Source organism: Tauraco erythrolophus, chromosome 9 (assembly GCF_009769465.1).
Source record: "Tauraco erythrolophus isolate bTauEry1 chromosome 9, bTauEry1.pri, whole genome shotgun sequence".
Classification (NCBI taxonomy): Eukaryota; Metazoa; Chordata; class Aves; order Musophagiformes; family Musophagidae; genus Tauraco; species Tauraco erythrolophus.
The window spans coordinates 38,614,225-38,637,602 of record NC_141473.1 but is presented as its reverse complement, the minus strand read 5'-3'; the positions used below and the strand labels follow the sequence as shown (position 1 = coordinate 38,637,602).

Sequence of the window (23,378 nt, the reverse complement as noted above, 5' to 3'; positions counted from 1 at the left end):
TATAAAGAAGAATAAAGAAAAGGCTTTCTATTATAAAGAAAATAACAGAGTATCATGACTTTTTTAAAAAAATAACCTTCACTGCTTGATTTTTTTAGCCCTTTGGGATGAATACGGCTAGATGTTCTCAGTAAAACAAGAGCACATACAATATAAAAAATCATAAATACAAAATCCTTCTCCCTAAGCCTGCCATGAGAAATAACTATGTGGTTTTCTCTGAAATGTAAAGAAAAGAAATCCCATACTCAACCCTACACTTTGCATGGAAAGCACCAGCCTGAACATTCCACATGAGTCACAGTAATGGGTAAAGCATTATAAGGGAAATTTCAAGATACTTTTAACCCTACTCAGCCTCACCAGCTCATGTAATCAAGCTAAATCTCTTGCATTTGTTCTTTTTAGCAACAGCTGTGAGGTGGCTTGCAAGTAAATCACACACTCTAATGGCTCACAAAGCTGAGGGCACATCTTTAGAAATAAAACTCACTAACAAGATTGTAAAAATCCTCAGCAGCAGCGTAAAAACTCGTGAAAAGCACCATCCCTCTTGCAGAAGGTGAAATTAAATGATATATCAAAGGCCCTAGAATACAACTTTGGGAACAGCAGAAACAAACGAGTTTCCAAGCACAGACTGTTTCATCCCTGTCAGAAGAGTGCAGCGCCCAGGAATAAAAACTGCCATGTAGCACAGCTGGTATACGTGACACCCGCCAGCTGGGTCCTGGACGTGGAAGGGACAAAGCCCACAGATCACTTTCAGCCCCACATGACTTAACAAGTCCTTAAGGGACACTCTGCACAGCAGCTTTCCACAAGGAAACACTGTCTTCTGGATGACTGGTGTTTCATTAACAGACCTCAGAGAGGAGATTTTCACAGGAGTAAGATGAAACGTGATTTGGTATCATAGAGGGGGGAAAACAGGGACAAAAACCGCAGCTTGGAGCCATCTGCCAGCAAACCATAAAGAAGGGTGGAGTGCAACCCAAAAATACAACGGCAATTCCCCTCCCTGCACCATGGATGTCTGCCACACAGCAGCTAATGCACGGTTGCATGCAGGCTGCAGACGTATTCAGTTGTGGCAATCCGGTAACTCAAAAGTGAGGTGCATCTGTAGCTGGAATTCTTGTTTGAGGCCCCACAGTATCTGGGAACATACAACTCAGCAGCTTCGTCTGCCAGGGGGCACAGCACTCTTCACAGCTGACCTCAGAAAACATCAGGCAAAAGTCAGATTTTGATGGGTTTTCATATTTCTGCTGTTTGTACATTGTTAGTGACAACGGATCGAACCTACAATTTGGTCTTCAAGCCTCTGCTAAACTTCCAGTCTCAACTCATCAAGGATTTTCAGCCTGGCTGTGCCACCACTGGGAAGTAAGTGTAGCAGCTGCACACAGCAGAGCCCACAACTAACTACTTACAAAAAGCAAACAGTCAAAACGCAGCCCTAATCTCAAATCTGGCTTCTGTTTACAGACTGTCACTCCCTCTCCTCAGTTTCTATCCTGGGAGGCTAAGCAATCCTCATACTCTAGTCTGACGTCGTGACGTTAGCCCATACCTAACGCTAGCTGTCAAAAACCAGCAGCACTAAATCTGCCCCCGCACAACTATCATACAAATCTCCAGAGCTGAATCCCAGCGTCTCCAGCAATAACTAGGTTCTGTCTGGTCTACCACTCTTCCAGATCCACTTCTGCCTCTCCCTCCATGGAGATAAATACAAGCCCATCCTAGCAGAAATGAGCAAGGCAGGGAGAACAACAAGGAGAGTCCTCTCTGCTTGATTAGAAGGATATTTCATTAACGGCACTACTGGCAAGCACAGAAGTGATATGAGTGACATTTAATCCCAGCTGCAAGGAGCCAAAAGAGAACTGGTGCTGCAAGGGAAGCGGAATGATTTATATCATTTCCAGCAGACTGTGATAGCTGAAACCTCACCTTCACAGGTCTTCCCATCACTTCCCAGCGTGCGCCCGATCCCGCACTCACAGCGGTAGGAGTTCTTCAGGTTAACACAAAACTCGCTGCAGCCTCCGTTGTTCTGCTCACATTCATTTTCATCTGCAAAAAAAAAAAAAAAAAGGCACTGTCAGAATGTGCTCCCGGGTAAACACACGGCTGGCAAAAAAGAGCTGCTACACAGAGGCGCTGGCCAGACCATGGACTGGCCTTCCTGGCATCATGACTTGGATCAGAGCAACAGGGATGACTAATCCCACAAAACGATAAAGACCACTATCCACTAGACAGCATGCACACGGCAGCCATTTCAGAGTGAAGATGGACACAGTCCCGCTGGGAAACTTCCAAACTGGTTCCACACACTGAGGGAGTTCATGTTTTCATTTACCTTCTCATCCTAAAGTATTCTCCACTCACGAAGACATTAAAATGGAGTTAACATGACTTAGTAAAACGAGATGAATTCCAGAATCTGTCAAAAATAAACTCTATCTGCTTTTATATCACACCTGCTACTGCGACACGTGGCCAACTATCCTACAGCAATTTTAAAGGATTCAACCTTTATTTCAAAATAAAGACACAGGAACAAAAACCAGCTGTAAACATATAAACAAAGCTGAAATCAAAGCAAAACATTTTAATGAACCCCATGAAAAGTCCTGTCATGAGAAATTTCACCGTTTTGGCTTCTTGCCCCAGCTCGGGCTGCTCCCTGCCCTGGAAAGCTCAGGTGTTCTTGCAGAACAGAAATGTCAGCTTACCATGGTGAGACCTAACCCGGGTGCTGGTGCCACACAGGCCACCACAACCATTAGCTGCTCAAACACGCTGTACCACAGGTGAGACAAAGTGCTCAGTTCTGAGCTACTCTCTCAGAGGACTCAGCTCCTCATGATGGCCCTTCCCTGCTCTGCTCCTCTGCAGCCCTCTGCAGAGCTATGGAACCTACCTTTCCAGCTCAGCAGAAAGAGGAGTGCCTGAACTGGCATCCCCCACTTTCTGAAGCGGACTCTGGATCAAGGTTGCAGAATAATCTTGCAATAGGCCTGGACTGTGGTTTTTATAACCTAAAACAATTCACCCATGAATAGTACCTATGTCACATTCCTGTGCTGGCTGCATTCAGCTCTAGGTTAGAGCCCTCCAGGGTGCTGAGGGTATTTACTGAGGAAAAAGCACAGCAGATGCTTTTGAATCTCTCAGTAAAGCTCTGAAAACTACTCCTAATTTTCTCTATTTTAAAGGCTAAAAGTTCCTCTATATCTATCTGTCTTTTTGGGTTTTTTTTTTGAAAGGTACTTTGTTCTCTGAGATTCTCATTCTTCAACCTGATTTAATCTCTATGTGCAAAAAGTGAATCAAACAGAGAGGAAGGGACAGTCATTGCTATTGCTGAGCCACAAAATTAACGATTTCTCTTAGGCAGGCCAGAATGCTGAGGTTATCAATCAAGGTTCACACAGGGTTCTACCAAAACAGCTTGAAAGTTACCATTCGCTAGATGTCAGAAGCTTAAAAACAAGAAAAAAGAAAAATACTGTTTTAAGGGACAAGTCAGAGACGAGCTCTCTTAGGTATAAGTGGTCCCACACATACACAGTACCTGCAGCTGGTGGTGTCTCCTTCCATAAGTGAGGTGAATTGAATATTTTTAGCCAAAGAATCGGCTGGTACTCTTCTTTGGGAGGCAGGAAGCACATCCAGGAGACACACACACACTTTCCCTTCTAACAATAAAACTAAAGCTGCTTAAAAACAGAGGGTAAAGATGGAAAGGGCTGTTGGCAAAGGCATAGAGATGCTGTTAGGTGGTCTTGGAGCTTGGCTCGGTCAAGGGCTGTACCCAGAAGCTCACCTTGCCAGTCCTCCAAGCTCTGCAACACACAGCAGACCTGTCCCTGCTCTTCTGCACCAGTGAAACCAGCACTTCTGGGACACAGGCTGGTTTTCTGGAGACTGGGTTAGGAGGGGGGCTGAACTGATTTTAATCGTGGCTTAGTCTGACACGGACCCAGGTATTCAAGACTTTAAAGGTAACGCACCGAGTTGGTGGATCCATGACAAAGCCTAAGACCTAATCTAACCCCTAAGTAATTTTGCAAATGAAAACGTAAGTTAAGATCAGCAGTTCTACTCTGGGATTCGAAGCATATGACGTGCTGAGAGAAGTCAGCCTAGCACAGGGAGGCTGACAGAGCTGCTTAGCACAACTGCAGCATCTTCAGCTCCCTTCTTAGGGTGAGCTGGGAAAGGAAGAATATTCCCCATACAGGAAAAGCTCATATAGATTTGTTTGGTTTCTCTCGAAGGCCGGCACAGTTGCTCTCAGATACATTGTTGTGCAATTACTCAGCACAATGGAAAGTCATTAGAAAGATGAGTGAGCCATACAACAAGAGAGGCTGCAGGGAGGTCAACCAGCGTGATTATTGCAGCTGAGGTGTTGTGCCATCTGGTTATCATGAAGAGAAGCAGCAGTGCACAATTCCTGCCTGGCCTAGCCGTGGTGGGATGAAGGCAGCTGCAGCCCATGCAGACAGACTCAGGACTCCTGCCTGCCTCTCTGCTGCAGGAAATCCTCTCCTGCGAGCCTGCCACACATTTATTGAGTGCTGGTGCTTGGCAAGGGCACTTCTGTGACTGAAAGTTTTGCAGAGAAGCAGCCAACAGATGCTTTTAATTAGACGAGAGAGCTAAGTCAGCCACTCAGCCGCAGAGATGTGGAGTAGCTTAAGCAAAGCCCTTCTGTAGAACTGATGTGAGCAAGCGTAAATCTGCAGCAAGGCCAGGCTGCTCTCTCCACAGACTGTAACGACTCTGGCCCTTACCCCAATGTCCACAGGCAGGAGGACTGTGAAGAAAGAAGCCACCCATGCCTGCTTTGTCAGCTATAGTCCGTACGGAAGAAACTCATCTGCCACAGAGCCTGCCGGACTAACTGCTCTCAACTTCTCTATCAAATCAAGCCTCGAAGACAAAGAGGAGACTCCCCACTTCTCCCAAACACTAGTACTAAGGCCTTCCTCCCTCCACATCAACTCTTCCTATCCATCAGTGTGGCTCTGCAGCTTCCCAACGGCCACGCACCTTCCCAGCCCCTTGCATTGCCCCACAGATGATCGTCTTCACAAGGCCTCACAGACCAGGCGGTCATCTCCCAGAGCCACACACACAAGCACAACCATCCTCCTCAGAAGTTCATGGGGATTACCTCACAAATCCCTGAAGCCCACTTCCCCGCTCTGCTCTCACTTGCAGCCCTCTGCCTCCCTACTCGTCATGCTGGTCTCTGCCAGTGCAGCCACCAAGTGCCAGCCCCCCGAACACCACCTTGTCACGCTGCCTAGAACCACTGAGGCCGCACTGTGACCCACAAACCTTTGGCTCTCATCAAACCCCAGGCCCTGGACAACACCCCACAAGGGCAGAAAGTATGGTGAAGCTTAATGCATAGCCCTAGGCCAGCTAGTGAAACTTTTCTTGGAGGAAAGAAGCATTCAACAGTGTGAGAGCAAATCTCTAATGACAGACTTGCACAGCCGCTCCTGAATACCAATGAGGCTGTACTGCGATCCTACAAAGAGACTCTGCTACTGACAGCAAAGCTGCTGCCCTCAGCAGCTGGACCATGCAAGAAAGCAAATGTAGCCTCTGTACACACGTAGCTCCAGGGGCACCAGAATGTATTCAGTCATGGGGCGTCGTATCTCACCCTCTGGGGAGAGATTGGGAACCATTTACAGAATCAAAGACCTGCTCTCTAGGCAGCACGGGAGAAAAACTCCTCTCAGGATACTTCTCCTTAAGCCAATGGATTGAGACATGAGCAATAAAACAAGGGGGAAAGAAAGCATCAGCAACTGACACAGGTTATTTCCACCCTTACCAAGACATGTCTGTCCATCAGGTCCTAGCGTCGTCCCCAGGGAACACGTGCAGTCACTGGTGTCCAGGCAGGAGCCCTGGCAATCCGCCACATCACAGATGTCGTAAAAATCTAGGGCATGACAAGAACGCTGTCAACACAAACCGCTGAGCACGCACCAAAAATACTGTATTTGTACCGTCAGCTTCTCACCCTGTGCCTAGTCCGTCAGTTACAGTCCACTGAAGGTGGTGAGAAACAATCTAGTTTAATTACTGTAAGTCAGAGATGCAAATTTTGGCTTTGGTAGCATGCCAAGACAAACCACAGGGCCCGCAGAGAGCGTTAAATCACCGCGGCCGGGTCAGCTACGGAAGATTTCCGCTAGCTGAACAAAGACTAGAATTCACGTAGGTGAAACCGTCTAATCGATCTCTTACAGATACCATCTGCGCTGCATCACCTGGCACGCTTCTGGGTGAGAAAGCCAGAGACCAGTCACCACCTCTCTCAAGAGTACGGATGCTTGCTGCCTCTTCTGCACCACAGGGATCAAGGGGGGGGTTCAGAACAGTGATCTCAGCAGTTACTTACGCCCACAGTACGCATGGAAGCAAACGCTGGGCTTGGTCAAGCGATACACGTAGTACCCGCCCGGGCACGCCTTGACGTCAATCGTGGTATTCCAAAGGCAGCAGTTCCCATTGAAGCTGGCACAGGCTTGGCGCGGAACGATGCCATCTGACTCTCGCGGGTGGCTGCCGTTCATCCAAATGGGAGCGTGGGTGCCACAGTGGTTCTCTGGGATGCAGAAGGTAGGCATGGCATCGCCAGCCATGCCAGTAAAGCGATACCACTCCCCGTCGATCTGACTGTCGCACGTTGGCTGCCCGTGGGAACCATTTATCCGATGTTCTGTGTTCCTCCAGGGCTCGTTCAGGCTGATGTAGGCAGAGCAGGGGTCCAGGGCTGAGACATGCAAGCGAGAAACAAGAGAGAACATCTGGCAGATATAAAAACAAGTTGTTGACTGATAATTGCAAAGAATAGAAAATTATTTCTTTTTCTAGTCCTGACTTAACAGAATCATTGTGATAGGTAGAGATCCTCAGGGAGAAACAGCGATACCAGCTAATTAATTGCCTTATGGAAAATTCTGACAGCTCGGCTTAAATGTCTTAGAAAAAAAAAAATTAACAGAGCTCTTACAACGTTATGCAACAGTCTGACTTGCTGCTTAGCTGCTGTCAGAGTACAACGGGGGGGGGGGAAAAGCAAACACAAAACCCCCCCAAAATCACCTGAGCTCCAGGGAGTGATTTTGCCATAGGAAATATGTCCTGGGAGCACTGGATCCAGCCTCGGACATCCACCCTTTGGTCAAGTGCTAACTGAGCATCTGCAAGCCCCTCCTGGAGTCACTGGTAATCCTCCCACATGCCTTGGAGAAGAGCACCAGACTTCAAACAGGTTATGCAGCCTCTCTAAAAGTCCATCTGTAGCCCCCATCAGCCCTCGCAGTTGAGTTACCATAACCCTAAGCCAGAGACGACCTTGCAAAGCACCAGGTGTAGCACGAACACCAAGATATGCAACAGGCACACAGAAAGACAAAATTCCATTTCAATTATTAGACCTCCGTATAACCGTAAGCGATCGTTAAGCATAACTTATCAGTTCCTACTCACTTCAAGGTACAATTTTAAACAGCTACGTATAAGAACTGGTATCCCAGGTCACAATGAAGTTGGTCTATAGCCCATCAGGCTGTCTCCAACAAAGATGTATGCTTAGAGAGGTGAGGCAGGAGAAAGAAATCCTGCTGCTTTTACCTGGGGTTTTGTTCTCTGCTCTCTTTCCTACAGCTACATACATTTACGCCAAGGTGAGCTGAAAGAGCAGTAAATTAAATCCTTTCACTCTCTGAAATTCTGCAGCAGGGAAGAGAGAGAGGTGGCAGCCCCCTGTATTTACAAATCTCCTTAGACGTGCCCTGGTCTCCTTCCAAGACACTGTCCCCCACTTCCCTCTCTGCCCAATGCTAACTGCCTCTACGGTTCACAAGTATCTGTTGTGGTTTTGTGCGACATTGCCACCTCCCTGCATCTTAAACAGCTTCCTGAAACATTCTTATTTATTATGTTAAAACCTAGAGAGCATGAAGGTCTGAATCAGGACCTTCTACGGGGAAAAACACTCAACCCTTTACACAGTCATATTCCTTGCAAGCCCACAAACTCTTCTGATCTCTGCAAGAGATCAGATGTTGGTGAGCAAAGTGAGCGTTTGTGAGGGCAAGATGTAAACACGTGGACCTCCTGCTATGTGCATGTTGGTTCATGCAGGGCTCAAGGAGGGTGTCCGTTTTCAGAGGCCTTTCTGAACCTTCTACAAACAATTAAAACCAAAGAATACCATAAGGAGAAAACAAAAAAAACGAAGAACTGAAGTGTTCATTACATTTTCAGTCTTCTCCTAATTAACCCTAATTTGGCAGCTTTCTCACTAGAAGTCCTGATTAAGCACCACTTACCTGTGACTAGCTATATTCCCTATTAAGCAAAATGAATGCTAATACTGCCTTGAGTAAGGAAAATTGATTACCGTTTGCTAGAATTAGGCTAACACAACCAATCATTCTGATTAAATGCATCTCAGACGGGAATACTCTGTACTTTCCACATCACGTTTCTTTTTAAGTTCTAAAATCGCCCTGTTTGTTTTGTTTAAACAACAAGGTGATGCAATTCGGGTGGGGGGAGATGGCAGGAACAGCTGCTGCAAGCAGAGCTGCAAGCTGGCACAGGGAGCACAAGCCTGGGTTATGAAGGGAATCTCTAATTCATGAAACACGCAGATTCACTCCCACCACAACCAGCCCTTAGTTCTGAGCAGCAGAGGGAGAACCACAGGAGGAATCTCTGATGAGATTCACCAGGCAAGCCCTCACGAGGTCTCCATTTCACCTGCCTCTCCTTACCCCCGGACAGCAGCAGGACTGTAAAATCCCATCCTTCAAAAGCTCGCTTAACTTCTTGCGATGAGGAAAGACCGGTCCTGCCTTTGCTTTGTATACAGCTGAAAAAAGCTTCCTCTGGGCTTCCCTCAGCTTAACTCGCTTGGTTTCCACAAAAGGACTCAGCAGGGCCTTAGGGTGAGTCACTGACTAAGATTAAAAGGTTTTTATGTTGTTAAAAGCCAAGCGAGGCGAAGCGAGGAATGCCCTGTCAGCTTCCCAGCTGTGCGGCACCAAAAATACACACGTTCTCATTAGCTTTCATAGAGTATAATTAACTTTATAAAATATCCTTTGTAGACAGACTCTGCAAACACTCATCTAGGGAGATCACATGGTCTCCTAAACATTCTGAAGATAATTTAAAGCCAAAATTTACTGAGATGAACACGGAGCAGCTCAGAGGGAGTTAGCAGAAGGCATTTCAGGGGAATGGGGTAGCACACCCTTCCATCTCTCACTTCTCTGAGAGCTTCAGGCAGGAGCGAAGGGGAGGCAGACAAGCAGAAAAAGCAGACAGCGCTCCTTCAAACGCTGCAGACCCCCACAACCACCCTCGGACTGCCAGGGCTGCCCCAAGCCAACCCCCCTGCAGTCTTTGGCAGCACAGTTTAGGCAAAACTAATCTGAGTTTTAAAGAAAAAACTCCACAAAAATATAGAAGCAACCAATCAGCCTCTCATCTCTTCTCCCCAAACAACAAAAGCATGGGGGTTTTTCCACAAGACATATAACTGTCTCCAGCTCCCTCTGTTTTTCATTTTTCTTGGCTCAATTTTTTTCCCTCCCCAGCACTTCTTGCACAGCCTGAGCGATTCAGCCTGACAAGCATTAGCTATAAAGTAAAGCTTTTCAATTTGTATTCTTGATGATATCGTTAGTTCTCTAGCTGACAAGCTAGCATATCTATCGGATGACAAATCAGGCTCTAGCAAGCATTCCTAAGTCCACCATTCCGCAGAGAGATTAATCCTGTGTGCATTGTGTAACCAGAGGTCTCTGCTCTGGCACAACTAAGCGACGAAACGAGCAGCACTGCATTATGACACTAAATTCAGTCAAGATTTGTCAAAGAAGGGAATGAAAAAGTAGCCTAATATCTATTCATGGAGTCTCTCTTCCAAACAGAGGAAAATCCCACAGTGCCTTGGCAGTAGAGATTCTCCCAATATGTGAGGCTTCATGCTCAGTGACAGAAAGACCTTTCCAACTGGAATTTCACACCACCTTCAAAGAAAAAGGATATATTTCTCACACCTTCCAGTCTTTCACCTAAGAACACTAAAGCTCAGCATGAACCTTAAAGACGGCAAACAGAAATGAGCTTGAAAGCAATGCCTCGTTACTCACCCATCAAAGACACTGGCTGCAACTGGATGACGAAGCACACACAGAAAAACACGTACTGGAACATCCCACTCAGCCAAGGAACAGTTACCACTCAAGCAGCAGAGGCTTGAAAGCCCTTGCACACGCTGGGGCTCTTCCAGCCGTCCTCTCAGTAGAGCTTCTGATGAGCGAGTGTGATAGCTCTCCTGGAAGTTTACCAGAGGAAGAAGCTGAAGGGATGTGGGGTACGGCTCCAGCCTTGACCTCTGCAGAGCAGCTCTGCCCCTTATTGACAACAGAGATGGACTCACTGATCAATCTTCTTTTTTGAACTCGACCCGCTATTGTTTTCTGGCCTGACTGCCCCACAGTGACACCTCTACTATCTTATCCGGAGAAGAATTCTAAGCAGGGGACACCCGGACATCCCGAAGGGATGGAAAAGAAGAACAGATGGGTACTTGTTGTTATCTCTGCTCCTTCCACAAGTCATACGACTTCACGGCTCCCCATAGGCAGAAAACATCAGCTAGAGAGCCTTAGCTGCAGGAAATGGTGGCCAAAGGAGGAGAACTGACCCTTCTGAGCAGAGATTACGGATGAGTGCTTGGAGCAGAGCTACAATGGGAACATCAGTCAAAGTGAAGGACTGGTGTCCCACAGGGAAACAAGCTGTTCCTAGGCTACACAAAGATCCTTTCCACTCTTGGTCACACAACCTGACCATTGCAGTGAGGTTATCAAACAAGGCAAAGACATTTTTCTGCAGTAATCTTATAATTTCTGTCTTTAAAAAAACAAACCAAAACCAGGCCAACAATCAAGAAACTCAACAGTACTGAATTAATTTTCATGCAAAACCGTGTAATTGAGAACCTCTGCCTTTCCAGTTCAAACCAAACCAGGTTGAGTTTAATGCTATGGCTACAGGTAAGATGATTGCACTAGTCCTCAGACTACCAAAATCTGTTCTCTACTAAAGCAAACGAAGCACCACGATTGACAGCTGGAGATACCAAGGACAACATGAATAAGCAGAAAGGAATCTTTCTTCTTATCCCACTAGCTGTAGCTCTTATTATAGAGAAGAGATTCAGAGCGCTGGTTTTTACACATACATACATATATACATCCACAGGTCCCTCCCTGCTTATTAACGATGGTCATACAGTTCTCCAGGAAATCACTTGCCAGCAGAAAGCTCTCCAATAGCAAAGAGTAAGCAGTACACGCACAATCAAGCAAGTGTAGGCATTTCCCATTGTCTTTGCACCCCACATTTCTGCAGCAGCTGGCATAAAGAATAACGTCAAGGCTGACGTGCTCGCTTCAAATCCCAGTAGGAAAACAGGGCTCCGTTATTTTCATACTGGGTTTGCAAGAGACAAGGAGTTGGGTATTTGCCTGCTTTGTATAGGTTGTATGTTACAGAAAGTTCTCAATGGCCTCTCTCTGTCTGAGTGTTTCCCTGGTAGTGAAGTACAACACGCTGCTCTGCCCCCCCCAGCAGAGGAGTCTTTCACTAGTGAATGACTTTAGAAACTCTGTAAATGACAGTCATGGCTCCCACTACCAAAAAAAAAATTAAAAAATTGTGGTTACATTGCGCTGACAGCTGTGCAGTACCAGAAAAGTTTTTTTTAACAACAGGAAAGGAGAAGAAATTCACTATGCAAAGCTAGCATGGCAGATAACCCTTGAAAGGTGATTATATGAATTCCCAGAAGAGAAACTAAAATTGAACAGAGAATAATACAGCATGCCACAGGAAGCTGTATCTTGCCATTTTCATTGAGAGCTTGATTCCCACTTAAGATCTTGGGTAAATAAAACTGACAAGCTTGAATTGAATTGTCTGTTTATGTTAGGAGCGTGTATGTTTCTCTGAACCATTTCATTACCAGCTGCTTTGATTTTTGTAGGTGGTACATTAGGTGTGACACTAGTAATGTTTTGACAGTTAAATGTAAGTGACTGACAACTGACAATTAATGTAAGGAAACAAACTGCATCATAGCAGTTTTGATGCTCAAAGGTCCCAAACCAGTCCCTTTCAAATTCTCCAGAAAGGATTAAAGCAGCAGATGCCCCAGCATTCTCAGAGATGACACTATTCCAAATTACCATAACGCCTAGTTCAAGGAAACAGTCTAAAGCTGAGGAAGATTCAGCGTGCTGCCTCTAAACATTTTTCATAGTGTGGTTTGGGTTGGAAGGGACCTTAAAGTTCATCTAGATTTTTGGGATCCCCAAGAAAAACAAAGACCATCTCAGTCTTCCAGAAGAAGCATCAGCAGAAGCAACTCTTCTATCGCTACTTTGTCTTTGCTTTGCAAATTATTTCAGGTGATGTACATGGCTCCAGTTCCCCAACAAACAATTGCAGCCTGTATTAGAGTAGACCACTGCAAATGGATGCCTCAGGGAGATGAAGCAATTATTCCTGAAAGGAGGAAAAAAAAAACACACCACCACAACAAACAAAAACCCCTCTTGTGAACAGAACCTCTGGGAGAAAGGAGACAATTCCAAGGGTGCTGTAGGGCCTGCACTCTCCAGGCACATCTGGTAAATCTGTTGTGCCTGACCTCCACTTCCCCATGACAAAGATGACTGAGCCTGATCCCCCAAGTAGCAAGAAGAATCAGGATCAAACTCGTATTTCTTAAAAATAGTCATGGGTAATGGGTTAAAAAGGTATCAAGAGGGAAGGCGATATTAAAGTAGAGGGTTGGGATTTTATTTTGGTACCGGAGAGACAGGATCTTCTAAACTGGCTGCTGTCTAGGCCCGGGCATGTCTGTTCTTAGCACAAGAAAGGATGCTAATTTTGCAAGTGGCATCCACGCTTCTCAGTCCTCCCAGAGCTTTGGAGGGCTTTACCATCCTTTAGTAAGGAACTTAAATTCTTCAAAGCATTAGCTTGATTGGAGAGCCTCATAGCATTTGTAACAGACTAAAGAACAAAGATGCTTTGGTGTTGGCTGCAGCTGGCCTTGTCTTTGTCAGAGCCACCTCTCAAGACCCACCAATGTTTGACAAAAGTGAGGTGTGTGAAGAACAGTTCTCCATGTCAGAATAACTCCTGGACCCAGCCTAGAGGGAAGAGGCAGAAGGGCTAATCAGCACTTCCTGCCACTGAGAGAAAGGAGGACCTGACACACACGACAGCACCCCTGTCCACGATTGATTTGAGGATGTACGTTCACAATAAGCTCTGACAGGCTGCTGAGATGGATTGCACGAATGTCAAGGACGTCAGATAGGCCTTGTTTCTGTAAACAACTTGTCCCAGGACACGGTGCCAATGGGAAGGGCTGTTGAGATCAGGGAGGGAACATGAGTTTGGTGAAGTACAAGCAAACTCAACAGAAGAATGAGTAAAACACGGAGACACCACTAAAAATCAGACAAGCACATAACTCCCAGTGAAGAGCAGTGGGTTTTTTCCTTCCCCGGCATGGAACCCTGTGATGCAGAACTGGGTGTTTTAAGAGTGTTTTTCCACAGGTCCTGAAGAACTCAGTGTGTTTTCCATGATCCTCAATTTCTAGATGGAGGAATAAGGGCACAGACACTATATCCACAATGACAAAACTAGTCAAGGGCAGAAACAGGAGTAGGGCCCATCTTTTACAAGTTCACAGAGCCACAACGACACAGCATAACACCAGCTTCTCCCCTCCTTCAGGACTTGGATACACTGCAAGTTTAATCTCCATTCCTGTATATTACTTTTCACCCCTTTAATTTCAGCATGAAACTAAAACTGATTTTTTTTTCAAAAGGGAATAATTGGAATCTCTTGGGAGAGGTAGTGAAATATTCAAGATATAAAAATCTCCTTCCTGCGTGATGATAAAGTCATACAGGAGTTTGCATTCCCAACACACAAAAACCACTGAGGAGGTTCAAAGAAATTGCTCCACTGGCTCAAACACAGGGCAACTTGGCCAGCTTCGCTTGCCTAACATAGTGCCAAGGTCTGACAGTGAAAGGCAGCTTCAGAGCATCTTGCAAACCCTCTTAGAGCCAACATGGAAGTGTAAGAACTTGCACCAAGGTCATCATCATCATGACTGCTTTCCAGGTTGGAAGGGTTACAGGGGAAAAGAAAAAGGGTTGTTTCTTTATTCTTCAGGAAAAAGGAGCCACGAACACCTCCCCTGGAGAGACTTGCAAGGTAGAGCCTCACAGGCATCACAAAAAGGGAACTTCTCCACACAATTTTGAACGTGACGTGTTTATCTGAAAGCTTCCTCACAGAAAGAGAGGGAAGCCCAACAAATAACTAATTGGTAGAAAAAGCAGCATCTGAACACTGCAATGCACACTGCTGCTCATCTTCATCAGGTCGCAAGAATGCAGTGTTACATTAAGATTCAGTTAGCACTGCCTGCTCTCGGAGTGCTGTCAGTGGGACAGGATCCCACCACCTGCCTGGTTTCTAGGCATGAAATAGCTGCTGCAAGAGAGTTTGTCCATGTTGATATACAAGAACATGTATCAGCAGGAGAGCAAACCATGTTCAATGTTAGCATTCATGGGCAAAAAAAGCAGAAGCACTGAGGTTTGAGGTTTGTGGCATGTCACCCACCCCTGGCAGAGACCACGTGTGTGCTGGTGGTGCAAGAGAGGAGCGAGGCTGCAGTCTTCCAGGGATACAGGCTAACAAGATCCACTGGACAGCCCATATTTCAGGGTACAACTGTAGACTCTTCTTTTACTCCTTTTCCCACATTAACAGCATTAAAGCATGTTCAGGAACGATTGTTACAGCATTTTCTTGCTTTCAAAATAGGGATTGCGGTGCTGGATGTCAAAGTCTTCAGTTCTTCTGGTTGCCAAAATGGATGAGCTCTTACGCAGCCGTTCCAAGCTATTTGTCTAGGGAGGGCAGCAGCTCATCAGCACACAGCAGCAGACTAAGGGCTGCTTGGAGGAAGGGGGTTTGTCAGCATTGCTGAACTTAATTTAAAGAGGGATTAAAGGTAAGTCAGCACAGCCAACAGCTTCCAGCCCCTCCTCTCTGACTTTAAAAAAAACCCAAACCTACAAGTGAGGTGGCTGTTTTAAAAACTGGTCAACTATGTATTTTTTTTTTTTTTTAACAGTCAATGGACATGCCAAAAATCTTCTGGCACCAAAAATCTCATCCTAACACCCCATAATGTTAGGACAAAGTACTGCCTGCCGATTCCCAAACTTGATGAACAAACAATATGTCATCATGACAAATCAAACCACAGTCACTCGTAGGCCCAGAAATAAAGTAACAGAAGCTTAAAGCTTCAGTCTTCCTCTGAAACAGTACCTGAACACAATGTAGAAACACACTGACATCACTTGGCACATTTTAGGTTGCTGGGTGTTACATGCCCATGTATATTCTTATCCTGCAACCTGCCACATGTCTCCAGATTTTGGCAACATCCACATGGAGTGACTATGATGGTCAAACAAAGGCTGATCTTTGTCAGACCAAACATCTCTACCTCTACCTCACCACCTCAACTGCTGCTGAGATCCCTGTGTTACGCAGCTAGGCATGGCAGCAAGACCTCCATCCGAGCTTCTTCAGGAAAGCTATTATCTGCATCATCACGGTCTCAGTGATGTAAGGTCAAGGAGAAACAACCTAAACAAAAAGAAACGGAGTAAACTCAGGAGACAGCTGCCACACATACAATATTCTCTTCTCAGCTGGGGAAAATAATGTTATTCAAGAGCCCCAATTCAAAAATTGAATAGTTATTTATTGTTCCAGAAGTACATTGCTCTTTTATACATATTTCATAAATGATACAGGATTTTACATGTGTTCGGTTTTGTTTGTTTTTTGTTTTTTGTTTTTTTTTTTTTTTTAAAGAAGGACTTTTCTCCATGCTCCCTCCCTCATCCCAAACACACATCAAAGATTCAGCTACAGGATTGTGTTCATTTTTTTCCCTTTAAAACGCACCACACAAACAGGATAAAACAGATAAAAATAATCACACAATGTAATTAAATTGAAAGACAGAGGAAAAAGGGAAAGGGGAAAAAAACAACCTAGAAACATGCACCCATTCAGTCCAACATGCCATTGAGTGAGAAGAGGCAGCAATCCCAGCTGTGTTTCCACATCTGCAAGGCACCTGGCATCTAGTTAACACTGATTTGTTTTTTTCTTTCCCATTTTTTTTTTCTTAAAACATGGTTCTCAAAAAAAAAAAAAACAACCCCAGAAGCCTTATTCTATGACACAGTGAGGAGTAGTATTGAGACATCAAAAAAGCAGCCAGTTTTTCTGTGTATAAAGCTTAGTGCCCTTCTCCCACCTTCATCCTGTCTCCACAGTATGTATTTATCAGCAGGATGCCAAAACAGACTGACTTGCTTCGAATGAAGAGATGTTTTATCTGCTTGGAAATCAGTCAGCCCTGGCTAGAAGAGAGGGCAACAGGTTGACTTTCCTTCCTCTATTTTTTGTTAGCTAAGAACAAGAGATGTCATTAGCCACTCGTAAAAAATCCTGACCTGTGGGCACAAAGTTCATTTAAAGCTACTTAAGTATGGGAAAGTGCTAGAGAACTGAAGTAGTTCTGTGTCTTGCACTCTGAGTCCCGGGCTTTCAAAGAGCCCCCGGGCACAGAAAATGCTTTGACCATGTATGAGACCTTTTATCCCATTACAGAAGCAGTCAAATATCAAGTTTAATTATTTCATGTTCCAAAACTGTTCACTTCAGCAGGAGTCATGATTCTGCGACAGTTTCATAAATCCTTTAAACCTTCATAATTTCATAGTCCAGGTGGCTATCAGATTTGGGGTAGGAAGAGGGGAATCTCCCTCCCTTAAGACTGAATATTAAAAAACATCTCATGCAATGCTGCCATTGATTTCTAGAAGGAGCTCAAGGGCATTGGGACACAAAGTTGATATAGTTATTATGGAATAATCCAAAATATCAATTATAAAATGTCCAGAAGAAAACTCAGTTCCTTCTCTTACTTGGCTACAACCAATCTGTGCTACAAATAAGCAAAGGAGAAAGTCAGTGGAGCACATGGGGTGGGCTGGGAAGGGGAAGCTCACGGTTTTCCAGTAGAAAGCAGTCTTGTAGTAACTTTATAAAAGAGACCAGGTCTGATCAGAAGTGTGCGTGTTAATGGCGGTGGAGTGCAAGTTCTGATCACCAGCCATAGGTCCAGGTGGCTTGGATTCTTTGTTCTTTTTTTTTTTTTTCCCCTTTTTTTTTTTTGAGAGAAAGAGAGATCTGAATCAGGTAAAGGAAAATTTAAAAAGCTAAGCAGGCTGCTGGTGTCTTATCAAGAGGCAGACCCTGCAAAGCTGGAAGAAGACACCCCTACACCCCAGCATTATACGCTTTTCATGAACCCCCCCAATCCTGTATCTGTACACAATTGCCATTCAGACAGTTTTTAAATGTGACTATTTGCCAAGCCCTTTTCAGAACTAACATTCCACAGTGTCCCATCTTCGATTTAAGAGATTCCCCCCTTACAGTCCTTTGCCTTGATTAAAGGTAAAAACCCTCCGCCCCCACACCACCTCCCAGCTTCCACCTGCAATGCTTCAATTAAAAAGGCAAGAGCTATGAACAGGTTTTTTGCCGGGGTTCAGAGCCTCTTTGCTGATCAGTCCTTTTCATCAATTTGCTGGATGGGCAGGTGAACCTGCAGTGGGTCTCGAAGCCTCTTAAGGTCCAATTCTGCCTAAAAGGAAAACACACTTTATAAAGAACAAGCTCCCAAATACACCTTCCCCAATACCATTTCCCCTTTGCAGTATGGAAAGCTTTTCTGTATTTTCTTGTTTTTCCTTTCCAGAAACAAAGTGTTCAAAAAGTAAAGCAAAGTCACAGGCTCACATCTGGAAAAACCATTCTCGGCACTTACCCGAAGACACTTGCTCTGTATTTCTCCAAACTTGTCTACATGCAGCCACTTCAAAGAAATATGATAGGGAAGATTTGATCCCTATCAAACTCACAGAAATTTTTTTTTAAAGAAAAAAACAAAACACCAAACAAAACCAACCAAACTAGATTAATGGCAATGGTTGATTCTAGAAAAAAAGCTCCATGAAAATACAGTCACCCAAGGGAATCTGTATCCAATGCAGCATGAGGAAAACCCAGAGGTCTTTCTGGGTTTTTCTCAGGAAACCAAGAGAGCCTAGCCCTGCCCTCCCTCTACTGCTTACGCAGCTCCTTCTCCAAGGCAGGAGGAGAACACATCTTGCCCTGGATATTCTACGCTGCCATTTCCAGAGCCTAGGAATCAACAAAGAATGATACTGGGCAGTGAAAAAGAACATGGCAGCTCTGCTTTTTTTGCTCATGCCATCCTTCTGCAGAAAAGCTCTCAGAAACATGAGAAAAGATCTCTACCCGACTCCTTTATTGAGCAGATCACACAATGTGGGCAGTCTGCCATGAGGGCCTTGTCTCCAGAATATGAGTAATCAGCCCCTATTGCTTCTAACAAAACAGCTAAATTTCTTGAACATTATTTTCCAGGACTGTAACCCAGTGTACTGAAGTGCTATGTCAGGAAGACATGAACTGAATGGGTGCAAGTCTTCATTCCTCACTAAATCCATCTGGTGTGTAGGAGCTGAGAAGAAAGGAAACCTTGAATTAGGCTCCTCTGAGGCATGAAGTGCCTGAAGGAACTCAAGATTTGCCAGCAGTTTCTAAGAGGCCCTTACAGATAGATACAGGCAACTGTTTCATGTTGATTTTCACATCCAGCAGTTCTATTCCTGGGCACATCAAAGCCAATTCAGTGACTGCACTGGGGCTGTGACAAGAAAATGGGCTGAAAACTTAAGATACATCCATTCTTGTTTGAGGTGCATCTATTAATAGCAGCTAAGAACTAGCAAGCAATAATTTCTTTGTCTTATTTCTGGAAAAATTCTTGTTACCTGAGCAATTGCATCCTTGAGTTGATTGTATTTCTCTAGATCAAATCGTGTCTTTTTGGCTCCTTTATGGAAAAATAATAAGTACTGTCTGTCTCTGGCGTCTGGATAAACATATTCCTAAAAAGAAAAAAAGAGAGAAGACAGGAATAAAGCATCAACAGGATGCAACACAGGATACCATTAGCACAGTATGTATTGGGTGTGTTTGGGAAGATGACTAGTTTCTGTTAGGGAAGGCACGAGACCAGACAGCATTGTCTATGCTCACCCAAGTGTGGTGGGGTGACCCCAGCCAGCAGCTGAGCCCCCACCCAGTCACTCACTCAGTCCCCCACAGCTGGATAGGGGAAGAGAATCAAAAGCGCTAAAACCAAGAAACACTTATGAGTCGAGATAAAGACAGTTTAATAAAAGAATTTTAAAAAAAAAAACCAAACATGATTGCAAAAGCAATCAGTCAACATCTCCCACCAACGGACCAATGCCCAGCCAGTCTCCAAGCAAAAGCTACTTTGGAGAAACATCCCCCCAGTTGATGGCTGAACACGACTTTATATGGTATGGAATATCCCTTTGGTCAGTTCACGTCAGCTGTCCCAGCTGCGTCTCCTCTCACACCCTGCCCATCCCCAGCGTATTCCTGGGGGTGAAGTGGAGAGTTGGGGGAAGCAAAGAGAAACAGAGAAGGCCTTGATGCTGTGCAAGCACTGTTCAGCAATAGCAAAAACATTGGTGTGTTATGAAGACTCTTTTGGTCATAAGTGCAAAATGCAGCACTGTACCAGCTGCTATGAAGAACATGAACTCCATCCCAGCCAGACCCAGTACAGTCAGGCATCTGCTTCTCTACTGGTATGTCACACTCCAGCAGTGAGTTACCATGACCTCCCTCCTGTCCTGAATGCACATATCCTTCCATGCGGAGAGAACAAAAACTAACACGTTTCAGGGTTCCAACACTGAAAGTTCGTAGGGAGAAAAGGGAGGAGAGGAAAAAAAAAGCTATAAATACGAGAAGAAAGTTGTTGTAAGATGGCCCTTGCTCTCTTTTTCTTAAGGTCATAAGCATCCAATGGCTAATTAAAGCAACAATAGTTGCTCATGAGTTCATCTCTCAACCAAGCTACGCAGGCGAGAACAAGAATCCAGGGCCACAGCTTTTGCCAGGGATACTCTACTGCAACAAGTCACAGCTTTTTAGAGTGCAGATAACTCGGAGCAGCAGAGCTCTTCACACCAAATCCTACACAGCATCCACAACGCACAGGCCTGCCTGCTGAAGTTAACTCTCCCTTGCACTGGAACATCACACAGCCTCTGTCTGGTACACACCCAACGATCAGGGCTGTCAGGTGGAGGAAAGCTGCATTCAGAGTCAAGCCATCCCTGAAACACTGAGACTTCAAGTCTGGCAGAAGAAGTACTAGTTTATACAGGTGACTTGATTAAAACATCAAATCTGAGTTCAAACACAGCTGAAACTGCAACCACACTTGGCAGAAACTGTAGCAGGAGCCCTGATGGGCATGCGTCCTCAGTCTCTGAAACAACGCAGCTGACAGACTGCTGGGACACCGTGGTGGAACACCCACAGCATCTGTTTTGGTGGTCTTGTGACAGCAGAGACTTTCTGAGCCCTCTCTTCCTCATTATTTAGGTGAGATGTTGAAGTTTGAACAGGCGTGCCGAGACAAACCATGTACTAGAAACCCATACAGAGTTTGTCACAACTACAAGGACGTACAGGAGCACAGCTCTGCTTTGTGCAAAGATTTTCCAACGCTGGAGCAGGCCTGGTTTTTAAAAGGCTGAGCCTGAGAGCCAACAGATCTGGAATTGCACCAAGGGATAAGCATTCAAATAGATCTCCTTCCTCTGGATGAGAGTCCAGATCCACAAAATACCTAAAGCAAAAGCATTTTGAGCACGATCACTAAAGTTTTGTCTCTTCAAAAAGGTCAAGATGTCATGTCAGAGGTGTGCTTCTCTGCAGCTCAGTCAGTACCTCATGCACCCACAGTTTATTGGGGCTGATAAATCACAGCACTTGGAGGCCTCTGGTGCAAGTCAATGTGTGTGAGGCTGCGTGTGTGTGCAGAAGCCATTACCTGTCCGTAGATGCACCTGTACAGCTAAAGCAGTCAATCACAGATCATACATAAGCATTTATGGTTAGACAACCAGGAAACCAGCAACAGCCACCACCAGAAAACCCCACAACCATACACCCACCATCCTGGACCGCAAAAATTAAATCAAGTGGCACCTAGGTTCTGACAGGATAAGGAAGGGGCAAAACAACTTCTAATAGGCACAATTTTGCTTTTTTTTTTTTTTTTCCTAAGGAGTAGAGCTCAAAGTAATTCTTCTATTGAAGTGTCAAAGTCAGCATAACAGGTCCTACCTGGCGAGTCATTACGAAATAAGCATACATTGCCATGGCACTACCATAGGTGATGAAATAGGTGACTGGTTCCATAATGTCCCAAGAATACTCCCACCAGGTTAGGCGGGCCAGAATCCCAAACTGAGTGGCCATGTAGGCCAGGCCTCCCCACAACACCAAGGTTGTCCTCTTCTCTGCTTTCCTGCTGAGCTCCATCCTTACCTGCAGGAGACAGAAGAACATGCCTTGTATTCTCAAAAATAATTACATTACTATAATTAAGAAAGAAAGTAAAAATAGCATTTAACATAAATACAAGGTGTTAAGTGGTTTGAGATCTACAATTTGAGTCTAGGTTTTGCAGACAAATCCAGACTTATTTTCCATCTGTAGCTTACCATCGTCCACATTTTACTCTTACCACACTCTGGATAGCTCACAAAGCTGCTTATTTCTCTATGTTCAGAGATGTTCCGTTGCATTAGCCCCAGTCTTTATTTACTACCAAGCTCATTTCCAATTATATAAAGCAAGGAAATAAAATACTTTCACAGAAACCAGAAACAGACATGGTTGGGTATTCACTTACTGCATCTTCTGCTTCAGTCATCTTAAAACTACTTGGAGCATGCCAGGGACCTAATTAAAACTGTGAAATTAGTTAAAGCTGCATTTGGAGGATAAGTAAAACACAATGAGAAACTTCTCACTTTTTCTAGTGGTGCTAGTTGCTCCTTCAGTTCCTCTAGTCTCCCTATCAGCTCCTTCTCTTTGTTCAGCTGGTGCTCCTCAATGCACAAGGCTGTATACAACTGCTGAACCAACGTCTTGACATCATTCAGTGTCGTTGCATTTTCATGGCTTAAGAGCTCTGGGAAAAAAAAAAAAGAGACTACTTTATATACATTTATCCACATAACTTCTTATATACTTTGCATAAACTGCTATTAAACCTGCACAGAAAATGCATGAAACTATCTTCTCAACAAAGCCGCCTTTGAAAGAGCTCCAGCACTCTAAGACAATGAAATTTCTTCAAAAGGAAAACAGGCTTTACAATTGGATATTCCTCAAATTTGATAAGAACAAGGAAAAGAAATACATACTATTAGCTTGCCAGATATCAACATCTACTCCTGACCCATATTTAAACACAAGACTTAACGAAGACAAACGAACAACTAAACTAGTACGATCCCTCACACCAGCTGTCAAGAAACAGCCAGAATTCAGACTACAGACCATTAGCGACCATAGTTATTGATGATGGCAACTGAAGATCTTGGGTTAGTGGCCCCAGAACATGCAGTCTTATGATAATTATTTTAAGTGCCAATGCCAGGAATGGTTTTCCCAGCACTCTGGGGGCAACCCCCTTCTGTGCTGCCTACAGGGCAATGAAATTCCTCCTCACAGTATTTAGAGACAGTAACAGGGCCACTAACTGAAACTGCCTTTATCCCTGCATTTCAACACAAAAAGGACTCCTAAAGGAAATCATTTGTGAAAGAGCTATGACTAGTGGTATTGTATTACACACTCCATATGGAAAGAAACAAGTTTCAGTTTAAAGAAAAAGAACCTGACATTAGCCAAATAAAGAAATAAATTAAAAAAAATTTTGTAGCATCCTTAGGCTTGTACCTTAGGTTATTTTCTCAAAATATGATTTTACCAACGCATAAAAAGCTATGGACAGCTTAAGTTTTAGCATTAGCAGCTCAAGGGAAAGAAAAGAGTTGTCTGCACCAGGGCACACAGAAAGCACACTATGTCCCTCTTGCAGCTAAAGGGCTCCTGTTTCCCTATGAAGACAAAAAAGTGTTCCTATTCAAGGGACTATCAAAAAGTACTTAGTATTT

At 44.6% G+C, this 23,378-nt stretch overlaps 2 protein-coding genes across 3 annotated transcripts in view; both read right to left on the bottom strand.

The window, feature by feature from the left end:
• OIT3 (oncoprotein induced transcript 3) overlaps positions 1-15,716 on the bottom strand; it is a 29,164-nt gene extending 13,448 nt beyond the window's left edge. Inside the window, exons 1-5 of one of the 2 annotated variants that reach the window (XM_009992597.2) lie at positions 15,698-15,716; positions 10,218-10,402; positions 6,446-6,820; positions 5,873-5,983; positions 1,960-2,082 (exon numbers count right to left, since the gene is read on the bottom strand). In XM_009992597.2, coding sequence (XP_009990899.1) covers positions 1,960-2,082; positions 5,873-5,983; positions 6,446-6,820; positions 10,218-10,281 — 673 coding nt within the window. In that variant the 5' untranslated portion in view covers positions 10,282-10,402; positions 15,698-15,716. Of the gene's footprint in view, positions 1-1,959; positions 2,083-5,872; positions 5,984-6,445; positions 6,821-10,217; positions 11,919-15,697 lie in introns of those variants that run through there. The other variant, XM_086616962.1, reaches the window with a different exon arrangement.
• Positions 15,297-23,378, bottom strand: part of MCU (mitochondrial calcium uniporter) — a 98,736-nt gene continuing 90,654 nt past the window's right edge. Inside the window, 4 exon segments of the mRNA XM_086616963.1 lie at positions 15,297-17,910; positions 19,131-19,247; positions 21,535-21,738; positions 22,227-22,387. Of these exon segments, the coding sequence (XP_086473089.1) occupies positions 17,794-17,910; positions 19,131-19,247; positions 21,535-21,738; positions 22,227-22,387 (599 nt within the window). The 3' untranslated portion in view covers positions 15,297-17,793.